The sequence below is a fragment of the Ochotona princeps genome, chromosome 22, assembly GCF_030435755.1.
Source record: "Ochotona princeps isolate mOchPri1 chromosome 22, mOchPri1.hap1, whole genome shotgun sequence".
Lineage (NCBI taxonomy): Eukaryota > Metazoa > Chordata > Mammalia > Lagomorpha > Ochotonidae > Ochotona > Ochotona princeps.
This window is the reverse complement of record NC_080853.1, coordinates 21669208-21680227: the sequence shown is the minus strand read 5'-3', so window position 1 is coordinate 21680227 and position 11020 is coordinate 21669208. Positions and strand designations below refer to the sequence as shown.

Genomic DNA, 11020 nt, shown 5'->3' with positions numbered 1-11020 from the left:
CCAGAGGGATGGCCAGCAGAGGCCTGGAGCCCAAGCCTGAGCAGGGAGGCTCCCTGCTGGACTGCCAGACCCTCAGTGCCTTGATGCGGTCCCTAGAGTCCTTGGGGTCCAAGAGGCGGGGGCGCAGAGGGCTGGCCAGAGGACTGCTCTGGTGGTCCTTTCCATTTAAGACTTTTTTGTTGCTTACAATAATATTGTTATTAAAACAGTATTATTTCTGACTTTCATTTTTTAATTTGAGAAGTGGAGAGACAGACAGATCTTTGAACTACTGGTTCATTTCCCAGTGCCCAGAACAGTTAGGGCTGGGCCTGGCTGGAGCCAAGAGCCTTGCGGGTGGCCCCGGGGAGTTGTCGCTGCTGCCTCCCTGAGTCTGCATCGGCAGAAAGCTGGAATCAGAACCTCTCAGTCTCCCTAGGATAGCCCAGGCTCTCAGACTGGATATGGGTGTCCCAGTGGCATCTTGGGGCCAAGCACAACCCAAAAGTGGCCTTAGACTTGTCAGAAGCCAAAGATCTTTTCTTCCTTCCTTCCTCCTTCCCGCTCTCCCTCCCCCCTCTCTCTCTTTGTCTCTCTTTCTCTCCTTCTTTGGTTTATACTTATTTGAAAGGCAGATTTACAGAGAAAAACATCTTCTATCTGTTGGTTCACGCTCCAAATGGCCACAATAGCCAGAACTGAGGGGATCCAAAGCCAGGAGCCAGGAGCTTCTTCTGGGTCTTCCACATAGGTGTGGGATCTCAACGCTTTGGGTTATCCTCTACTTCTTTCCCCAGGCCACAAGCAGGGAGCTGGAAGGGAAGTGGAACAGCTGGGACAGGAACTGGTGCTCATATGGTGTGCTGACACTTGAAGGTAGAGGGTTAGTTTGTTGCGCTATGGGGTTGGCCCCCAGCCAAAGATGTTTTCTCCAGTTGTGTCCACTTGACTGGGGCTGTCCTGTCTTCCCCAGAGACCCAGCACCCACTGCCACCCCTGTCTCAGATGGCACCTGCCTTGGTCCCCACCCACCATGGTTCTGCTGGGGGTTAGGAATTGGGCAGCAGGCTGTCTGGTTTTGGGGGGACTCTCTCCCCATCTTCGACCTGTACTGCACCTGCAGTTCTGGTTTCCCCACTGCTGTGCTTCCTCCCATGTTCCAAGAAAAGATGGGGTGGGGTGGTTACGCCAAGATGCTGTCTCTGAGTTCCCCAGAACCCTGCTCTGTGGGTGTGGGGGGTGAGGGTATTGTGAGCTCCCCCAGAAGCCAGCCACCCCCATCTTGTGGGAACAATGTTCTCTGACTGTGTACCCTGTGGCCCCTGGCCTAGCTGTGTCATCCACGAGGCTGTAGGAATGAATTTCTGTTCCTGCACAGCTAATGTGCAGCCCTCTGCCTCCAGCATGTAGGGGCTGTTCCTGGTCCCTCAACCCATCACAGTACTGACCTTCCCATGCAGGTCCCTTTCCCCCTCCTCTCCCCCCCATTGACTGTGGACCCATGCCCCTCCAGGCAGCCAGGAAGCTCAGGGATGGTTTCTCCCTGAGACCCCCAATCCATCCCTCTCCCTGAGACCAGAGTGTCGCAGGCACAACAGCTCCTGTCACACCGCAGCCGACAGATGACAGCCAGACAGCCCACAGCCCTCCCTCTCTGTCCCCTGCACAGACAGGCCCACGTGTGTCCCTTGACGCCTGAATCACTGCTGACGGCTTGGGACCTGGTGGCCGTGGGCTCCTGGGGAGTCTGGGGGGGGGCAGCCACGTCGCCTCGGAGGGAACACCTGCAGACATAAATAGGCAGCTGAGGGAGGCAGCAGCGCAGAGCCCGCCAGCAGAGCTGCACGCACGTCCACCTGTGTGCTCCAGGATGCCTGACACTGTGCTACCCGTCTGCTTCCTGGGCCTGTTGGCCCTCACTTCTGCTTGCTACTTCCAGAACTGCCCGCGGGGTGGCAAGAGGGCCACATCTGACATGGAGCTGCGACAGGTACCTTGGGGGCAGGCAGTTCCCCGGGATGGCACCACGGGGCAGGAGCTAGGAAAGGGGAACTGGAGGACAAGGCAGCTTTCAGGGGAGGTGGCAGAGGGGCCAACAGGGTGGTAGAGGGGACCAGCCGCCAGGCAGACTAAGCAGACTCGCGGGGGCTCTTGGCCCCTATCCCCAGGAACGTGAGATGCTACCCCAGCAGGTGAGTCAGGATGCCCATGGGGTCCTTGGGTGCGGATGGCTTGGAGTTGGTGTTAGAAGCTTCCCCCATCAGCTCCAGCTCTCTCTGCCTTGGATCCCACAATACAGGCATTGCTCCAGGTTCTCCTGCATGGGGTGCCAGCCCAGCCCTCTACTGGGAGGTTCTGCCCAGCCAGACACGTCTAGTCTGTGCCCTTTGATTGCAGCCTTCGTGGAGCTCCGTGCTCCCTTCTGCCCAGGCCCCAAGGGCTCCTATCGGAGCCGTTGCACAGTCCCACAGCCAGACTGTGGGCAGCCCTGGGCACCGAGGGCCTAGGCTCCACACCCTCGGCCAGGGCTCAGGCCACCAGCAGGGTCAGGTCCGAGAGGTCGGGAGGCCCGCTAGAAGGCGCCAGGAGCCAGGCAGGAGAGGCCTGGGAGCCAGAGGAGGTCAGGTGTGAACCTGGGGCCGGGGAGGGTCGGGAGCTGAACGGGGCCTGTGCACCAGCAAACCTCCCAGAGCTGAGGATCTAGGCTCTCTCTGGGAGACCCCACCGCAGCCCCAGGTGAGGATGGTGACCACCAGAGTCCACCCCTAGATCCTGATGGCCGGGCTGGCCCAGCCGGCTCCCTTCCCCTGCCCTCCTTGGCTTTGCTACACCTGGGGAAGCCGAGACCCTGACCGCTGTCCAGGCCCAGCCGTCTCCCAGTCCCTCGGTCCCTCACAGCCACCTCGGTCCTCCTCCACACACGCGAGTCCCGGGCCCCCGCCCAGCACCCCCATCCCGCCCCGGCACCCCGTGCCTCAGTCACCCCGGCCTCCCCGCAGTGCCTCCCCTGCGGCCCCGGGGGCAAGGGCCGCTGCTTCGGGCCCAGCATCTGCTGCGCCGACGAGCTGGGCTGCTTCGTGGGCACGGCCGAGGCGCTGCGCTGCCAGGAGGAGAACTTCCTGCCGTCGCCCTGCCAGTCGGGCCAGAAGCCGTGCGGGAGCGGGGGCCGCTGCGCCGCCATCGGCATCTGCTGCAACGACGGTGCGGCCCGGGAGAGAGTGGAGGGGCGCGGGACGGGGCGCGGGAACAACCGGAGCTGCACACCTCCGCGTCCAGCCCCGGCACCCGCACTCACGCCTTCCTCCCCGCAGAGAGCTGCGTGACCGAGCCCGAGTGCCGCGAGAGCTTTCCCCGCCGCGCCCGCGCCGGCGACCGCAGCAACGCCACGCGGCTGGACGCACCTGCAGGGGCCCTGCTGCTGCGGCTGGTGCAGCTGGCCGGGGCGCCCGAGCCCGCCCAGCCCGCCCAGCCGGGCGGCTACTGACCGCGTCCCGCCCAGCCATCCGCACCTGCCACCCTGAAATAAACCTCTGAGAACGTACCCAGGCGTCCTGTCCATCTCTGGTGGTGGGGAGGGGGTGCAGTGCGGACCTCCGCCCTGACCTGCACCTGAGGCGCAGACAGATCCGCCCCAGACACGGGACAGGTGCTGTGGGCAGGATTAGGCTACCAGAGGAGGGATAGGCCGGAGGGCTGAATTTGGGGGGTGGGGTGGGGCCGGGGCAGAGGGATGGAGGGAGGGCGAAGACGCAGATGGAAGAGACTGAATGGACTGTCTGTGCTCCTGTTCGTCCCAGGAGACTGGGGTACAGGCATCCTTGGGAACCTGCCCAGGCGAGGGGTGCACGGGAGGGAGGGAGGGACCCGGAGTAAGCTGGGGAGGGTGTCGTCCAGGCCAAGCAGATGGAGAGAGCGCCACCTTCTGTCGGCTCAGGTGCACCCACCAGCAATGTGGGAGAGGACCCGGGTGTAAGCCCCAGCTACTGTCACACACACACCTGCACACATACAAACACAACACATACATGCACATACACTCGTGCACACCCATACATGCACACATGCATATATACACACTCATACAAATACACCCACACACATATACACACACACTCATGCACACACATGCACATACATTCACACACCACACATATGCACACATGCACGTGAGTCCGCACACCTGCCCCTGCCCACACATTCTCAGAATCCCTCAGAAGAGAACTGCGGGGGAAGGGGTTGGCCTTGGCCACTGCACAGCTGGAGCCCTAAATCTCATACAGCATGCACACCCTGGGTGAGGGGCAGCAGGGGACGGCTCCTCTAAGTGAGTCCCTAGCACCTGTGGCGGGGAGCCTGACCCACTTCCGGGCTCCTGGCGTCAGACTGGCCTAGCCCTGGCTACTGCAGGCACTGGGGAGTGAAGCAGTGGACTGAAGAGTTCTCTCAACCATTCTGTACCTCTCCTGCCTTCGCTGCCTTTCAAAAGAAGAAAGGAAGAAAGGGTAGCAGGGAGGGAAGGGAGGGAGGGAAAGAAAGGTTGAGAGAGGGAAAGAAAGGAGAGAACTTGAAAAAACCCGCAGTGCAACGTGGCGTGTGTGTGTGTGTGTGTGTGTGTGTGAGTGTGTGTGTGCAGACACGCGTTTGCCTCACAGCCCCTCCTGCCCCTGATACCTGTGGCTTCCTGGCCAAAGCACCGCCAGCTCTCGGCCTCTGCCCTCCCAGCCCTGGGTACCCCCTGCAGTCCCTTGGACCCTCCTGGCGTTTCCCCCACCCCTGCATTACCTCCCATTCTCCCTCGCCTTGCCCCCTCTGTTCGCAGCATCCGTAAACTCCCTGGCTCCGGTGCTGGTGCCAGGGGAGGCTGCATCCTCTCCGGGATCCTGGGCAGCTGTGAGGCCGGAAGGGAGCGCAGGCAGAGCCGAGTGGCGCTGAGCGATGGCCCCGGCGTCCCGGCACCGCGGCGCTCAGCCTCGGGACTCCAGCCGTTCAGGACCAGCAGCCCCGGGCGGGCGGAGGGCGGTGTCACGCCGGCTCCGGGTCACTGTCCGATGGCTTGGCATCTCCTGCCCACACCCCTGACCTGGCTCCCGCAGACTCTGCGTGGCCGTGCCCAGTGTGACAGTGTAGTCAGGGGGCGGACAGAGGCTGTGCTGGGGCCCCTTGGGGCTTGCCCGCAGGTTGCGGGGGAGGGGCGCCCCGCAGCAGCCGCTGCCTGCCCGGTGCTGGCCGGGAGCCTGGGGCCGCTTCAGGACCAGATCCTCCCCGCTCTTGGACGCCGGCTTGCTCCTCGCCGGTAACGTCTCCCAGCCCCAGCCACACCCTGCTCGACACTCTCCTGCTCTTCAGCCCTGTCTTCCAGTCCCCTGTCGCAGCTGCTGAGTTCGGGAGGGATAAGAACCCCAAAGTCACAGAGAGCTCCTGTTCCCCCCGCCCCCGCCGGCAAAAGTGTTAGGGTTAGGCAGAGGCCGCGCCTAGGCGCCTGCGTTGTCTGGAGTCCCAAACATCTCCTTAGTGCTCCCTTGCCAACACCGCCCAGGGTTTATGTTGGTTAGCAGCAGCCGGAATTAGCAGCCGGAGTCAGGACTTGAACCCTCATACTCTGAGGGTCCCCATCTGCCTCTGCGTTAATTTTTTTTTTTACATTTAAATAAAAGGTTTATTGTGGGAAATTTTTGTGTTTTTTAAAGTAAATTTATATTTTGATTTTTGAATCGTGTGGTACAATTTTGTGTAGGCTGGGATTCCACCCCCCCCAAGCAAACTCCCACACCACCCCCGTCAGATTTTTCCCATTTTGTTACAGTGGTGTAGTCCTTCATAAGGAATCATAATTCTATCAGTCTCTTATTTAAGTGTACCCCGATATTGTAGGTGCAGACAATGTCAGACAGTCCAGCATCCCATTGCCTGCACAAGTCCAACAGTTTCATTGGGATTCCATCTTTTGTCCGGATGTAGGGATGCATGTTCCATTATACCCCCACGTCTGTATATGATAGACCCCAGTACTCCACCACCATACATTACCATAAGTGAGAAGCCATGAAACCAGGTGAACAGCTGGTGTGAGTTAGAACAGCCACACAACAACAATAACTACATCAACAACAAATTACAGTACCATGAGAAAAAAAAAGTACCACTGAGTAACCAACATGTGAGTGACAAAAAGGAAACACAGAAGTCTCTTGGGAAAAATGATGCCATCATATAATTCATGAGCCTGTGATGAATTCCACTAGAGAAAATAGATGATTTGGAATGAACCAAACTGAAATAAAAAACATCAAAGCACATGGGATACAGCCAAAAAAAACAAACAATAATAAAAAAAAAACCAGTATGGATTGGACTATTGGAGTTACATTTTCAATGTTGGTTTCCTTATATAAGAGAGAATATATGGTATTTGCTCTTTTGTGATTGACTCATTTCACTGAGCATAGTGGTCTCTAGTTGGGACCACATGGTTGTAAATAGAATAATTTCATTCTTCTTAATAGCTGAATAATATTCCTTGGAGTAGATGTACCACAGTTTCTTTAACCACTCTTCCTTGGACGCACATCTGGATTGTTTCCATGTCTTTGCTATTGTAGATTGTGCTGCTGTAAGTACAGGATTACAGATCCCCTTCTCACATACAGATTTCACCTCTATTGGGTATATTCCTAGGAGTGGGATAGCTGGGCCATATGGCAGGTTTATTTGCAATTTTCCAAGCACTCTCCATACTGATTGCCATAGTGCTTGTACTAGCTTACACTCCCACCAGCAGTGAAGGAGGGAGGGTGTCTTTCTCCCCACATCCATGCAGGTTTTTTTTTTTTACTTTCAAAAATTAATTTTGAAGTCTGAGTTATACAGAAAGAGAAGACAGAGAGCTTCCATCCCCCATTTCACTCCCCAAACGGCTGCAATGGCCAGAGCTGAGCCAATTCAAAGTCAGGAGCAAGGAGTTTTTCCCCTTGTCTCCCATGGGGGTGCAGGGGTCTGAAGCTTTGTGCCATTCTCTGCTACTTTCCCAGGCCACAAACAGGAAACTGGATGGGAAGTGGAGCAGCTGGGACATGTGGGATACCAGGGCTTACAGACACAGAATTAGGCTACTATACCATCACACAGCACCTCTTCCCCTTCTTTTTTATTTAATTTTAGTCCTATCGCTTCTTGGCCTTTTGGCTAAGATCAAGTGTAAAATTAATTTCAATGCTAACAATCTGGCTTTTTCTTTGTGTATTTTGAATTTTCTCTGCTAATTTTTTTTGCAGCACTTCTTGATGTCAGTATTTAGCTGATTAGAAAAAAATGTATGTGTGTGTGTGTGTGTGTGTGTGTAGGTTAAGCTGCTTCTTGGGACGCTGGCATCCCCTGGCACTGTTACAGGTCCAGCCCTCAGTGCATCTAATCCAACTTCTGGCTAACGCATCTCCAGAGGCAGCAAGTGATCGGCCGAGTACTTGCATCTTCGTAACTCTCACCGGAGACCCAGCTGGAGCTCCTGGCTCCTGGTGCCAGTCTGGCCTAATGACAGCCATGGTGGGCATTTGAGAAGTGAACCATCTCTCGCTGAGATAACTACCTTTTAAAAACAAAACAAAACAAAAAAGCTAAAAGGAAACAGACACACTTTTGTTGCTCTCTGTTCCTGGTCTAAGCCCCCATGTTTCCCCTCTGGATCCTGCCTTGGAGAACCCACCCCCCATTCCACGCCCCCTGCCTGTTGCTGCATAGCCTCGCTGTGGTTGCCCTGCTAACCCAAGCGCTGTCTGTAACTGCTGCTTAGAATGCAGCCACACGGGGAAGCTCTTTGGCATCTGTAATCGTGTGTGCTGAGGTCAGGGAACGTGACCTGTGTAATTGCCAATTCTTTGACCTGCACCATTAGGGGCAGGAGGAGGGCTGCCTCCCCTCCTTGGCTCCCACAGTGAGTAAGGTAACCACGCCGGCCATCGAGACCTCCACACGCCCCTCACAGCCCTGACGTGTCTTGAAGTGCACCCCAGTCAAGCAGTGTGCCCTCATCAAAAAGCTGAACTTCTAACAAATGCAGCTCACAGGTCTAAATGGCCCACATGCCTGTTGACAAGTGGAACAGTCTTGCCAGGCCTGACCAACACCTAGGCCTGACCCACAAGCCCAGCGGTGGGAGCTATGCCTCCCCCCACGGGAGTTCCCCCAGTTCCCTGTATCAGGTCCACTCCCAGACCCAGGTCTCACGTGTGCCAATGGGTGCTAGGTCCTTACCTGACATATTCAGTCCGCTCTGTCTCAGCTTTTGTGTGTGCTACAGGATGTTGTGGCTTGACCCGCCCCACACCCCATTCCTCGGTGCGCTTATGGGTGCTGCTGCCTGGTCCAGCCTGGCCTGTTCCCAACCCTAGCACCCACAAGTGTCAGAGGGTTCCATGGGCATGTCTAGCTCAGCCCATCATCCACCCCAGCTCCTCAGCAAACCAGTGGATGTTGCAGTTTCGCAGAGGCAAACCCATACATCCCCCACAGAATCTGACCCTGGTTCTCTTGTTTGTTGGCTAGTGTCGTGACTCAGCATAATGTTATCTGTCCCCTCTTCTGACACTCAATTGGTGGATACTATGATCTAGCCCTGCCAGGTAGGCCCCCAGCCCTAATTCTAGTATGTGCCAGTGGGTGGTGGTTACTGGTGGTTGGTGCTAACTAGCTCAGGTCTCCCACATGGGCAGGTGCATCTGTCTGACCCAGAAAGGTGCTCCAGTTTCTCTCCTCCAAACCACTTGGCCGACAAGGCCCCCTTGCTTACCTGCAGGTACATTGGCCTTGTCGGCAGAAGTCTATCAGAAGTCATTCACCTGCAACATACTCCCTCAGTTGCACCCCCTCCCACATATTCCATACCCCCTTCCCTGATAAATTCACACCCCCCATATCCCTGAGCACATGGGTTCCTCAGGTGGTCTTCTGGCGGGTGGTGTGCTGGCCTTGAGCCTTGCCCGCTTACTAGGGATCCCAGAGCCAATCTTTAGGCACACATGGCAGCCTGGGATGCTACCCCTCTGCCCAGCTGGGACTCCAGCAAACTAACGAGTCCAAAAGCCCAGTTAGCTCACCAGCAAGCCATGCCAGCATGCCAGTCTGGGGCCCTAACACCCCCTCTCTGCTCGCCCACCTGGGACCCAAATAGATGCCAGAGTTCCTAGGCCCCCTCCTCTCCATTGGTCCCCAACTTAGATCCCCAGGTCCCCTAAGCCCATGTAGGCACTGCTGTGGTGGAAGCAAGTTTTTGTTTGTTTTTTAAGATTTATTTATTTTTATTGGAAAGAGATTTACAGAGAGAAGGAGTGATAAAGATCTTCCATGCGCTGGTTCACTCTCCAAGTGACCACAATGGCTGGAGCTAAGCAGATCCAAAGCCAGGAGCCAGAAGTTTCTTCTGGGTTTCTCACACAGGTGCAGGGTCCCAAGCAGGGAGTTGGATAGGAAGCAGGGCTGCTGGGACATGAACCCAGCCCATATAGGTTCCTGGTGCTGGCAGGGGGAGAGTTTGATTGATTCATTGTGCCAGGTCCCCAACTGGCACTTTATAAATGATTAATATACTTGAAAGTCAAAATGAGAGAAAGAGAAAGAGATCTTCAAGGAACAGGGCTGACTGGGGGCAGCAGGCCAGTTCCTGCCTGGTGTCCGGCTCCTTGGAGACTTTCAGCACCTGCGTCCACAAGGCCCTTGCTCCCAAGCCAGCTCAGCTCCGGACTCCTTCCTGGGGTCAATAGTCATTGAGTGCTCCCTAATTCATTCCCTTTGTTTGTGGGAATGGGGACCTGGCTTGGGAATTCGGACAAAGTTTTTTCTTCTCCTTCCCTACCTTACTGTCGCTCCCAACCGCAAGTTCAACGGCGCCCAGACCCGCCCTGCCCCTGCCCCTGCCCCAATACAAAGACACAAATCGAATTGAAGGAAGAAGGTCTGATTTATTTTATTTTATTTTATTGATTGTTTCTGTGGGTGGTAACGGGGGGCGGGGAGCAAGGAGTCCCATTAGCAGTGTCTGGGCCGTCAGGGCTCAGCGCTCGGGGAAGGCGACCTCGAGATCACAGGTGGGGTCGGCGCGGCAGCCATCTGCAAGGGGACGCGCGGTCAGGGGCGACCCGGCCGCAGCCCGCTCGGGCCCACCCGTCCCCGTCCCCGTCCCGCGCCCGGCGTCCAACTCACCTGCGTTGCAGCAGACGCCGGCGGCCCCGCAGCGGCCCCCGCTCCCGCACGGCTTCTGGCCCGACTGGCAGGGCGACGGCAGGAAGTTCTCCTCCTGGCAGCGCAGCGCCTCGGCCGTGCCCACGAAGCAGCCCAGCTCGTCGGCGCAGCAGATGCTGGGCCCGAAGCAGCGGCCCTTGCCCCCGGGGCCGCAGGGGAGGCACTGCGGGGAGGCCGGGGTGACTGAGGCACGGGGTGCCGGGGCGGGATGGGGGTGCTTGCCGGAGCCCAGGACTCGCGTGTTTGGAGGAGGACCGAGGTGGCTGTGAGGGACCGAGGGACTGGGAGACGGCTGGGCCTGGACAGCGGTCAGGGTCTCGGCTTCCCCAGGTGTAGCAAAGCCAAGGAGGGCAGGGGAAGGAAGCTGCAGGGGCCTCTAGTCCCCACTGGCATAGCACAGCGGGGCTGGGCCCTGAGCACTCACCTTGCGCACGTCGCGGTCCAGCGCAGCCCTCTTGCCGCCCAGGGGACAGTTCTGGATGTAGCAGGCCGAAGTCAGGGCCAGGAGGCCGAGCAGGCAGCAGGCGAGGCTGGGGCCGGCCATGGTGCGTGCAGGAGACTTGGGACGGTGGCAGCGTCTGGTGGCTGTTTCTCAGACCTAGCCTTTATACCCCGGGGCGCTAGGCTGGCCGAGTCCTTCAAAGAAGGCTCTTGGATGAGTGGTCACAGCCCAGGGCGCGGCTGGTCAGGCTGTGTGTGCCCGCCGCAGGCCCTCTCATTTGCAGGTCAGGGTCCGGGTTGGGATAATGGGCTGGGGCACTGATGGTGCGTGTTGCAGGGCCAAGGGGCAGGCAGCGGTGGCCTGAGGCAC

General features: G+C 57.6%; 2 protein-coding genes across 2 annotated transcripts; one reads left to right on the top strand and one right to left on the bottom strand.

Annotated features, from left to right (window-relative positions):
• Positions 1-1801: 1801 nt before the first annotated feature.
• Positions 1802-3463, top strand: AVP (arginine vasopressin). The gene is made up of 3 exons (XM_004585662.3): positions 1802-1969; positions 2979-3180; positions 3291-3463. Exons 1-3 carry the CDS (start codon positions 1850-1852, stop codon positions 3461-3463), a joined length of 495 nt encoding a protein of 164 aa, XP_004585719.1. The 5' UTR covers positions 1802-1849.
• Positions 3464-9992: 6529 nt separating this feature from the next.
• On the bottom strand, positions 9993-10806 carry OXT (oxytocin/neurophysin I prepropeptide). The gene is made up of 3 exons (XM_004585663.2): positions 10634-10806; positions 10171-10372; positions 9993-10077 (listed from the first exon to the last, which is right to left on the bottom strand). Exons 1-3 carry the CDS (start codon positions 10751-10753, stop codon positions 10022-10024), a joined length of 378 nt encoding a protein of 125 aa, XP_004585720.1. The 5' UTR covers positions 10754-10806; the 3' UTR covers positions 9993-10021.
• Between the last annotated feature and the right edge of the window lie 214 nt (positions 10807-11020).

What these genes read in the sequence shown, in the direction of transcription:
- AVP (XM_004585662.3), top strand. Translation starts at nt 1,850, where the DNA reads ATGCCTGACACTGTGCTACCCGTCTGCTTCCTGGGCCTGTTGGCCCTC. An exon ending in CTGACATGGAGCTGCGACAG is followed by an intron (nt 1,970 to 2,978) that starts GTACCTTGGGGG and finishes GCCTCCCCGCAG; the next exon opens with TGCCTCCCCTGCGGCCCCGG. An exon ending in CGGCATCTGCTGCAACGACG is followed by an intron (nt 3,181 to 3,290) that starts GTGCGGCCCGGG and finishes TCCTCCCCGCAG; the next exon opens with AGAGCTGCGTGACCGAGCCC.
- OXT (XM_004585663.2), bottom strand. Translation starts at nt 10,753, where the DNA reads ATGGCCGGCCCCAGCCTCGCCTGCTGCCTGCTCGGCCTCCTGGCCCTG. An exon ending in TGGACCGCGACGTGCGCAAG is followed by an intron (nt 10,373 to 10,633) that starts GTGAGTGCTCAG and finishes GCCTCCCCGCAG; the next exon opens with TGCCTCCCCTGCGGCCCCGG. An exon ending in CGGCGTCTGCTGCAACGCAG is followed by an intron (nt 10,078 to 10,170) that starts GTGAGTTGGACG and finishes GTCCCCTTGCAG; the next exon opens with ATGGCTGCCGCGCCGACCCC.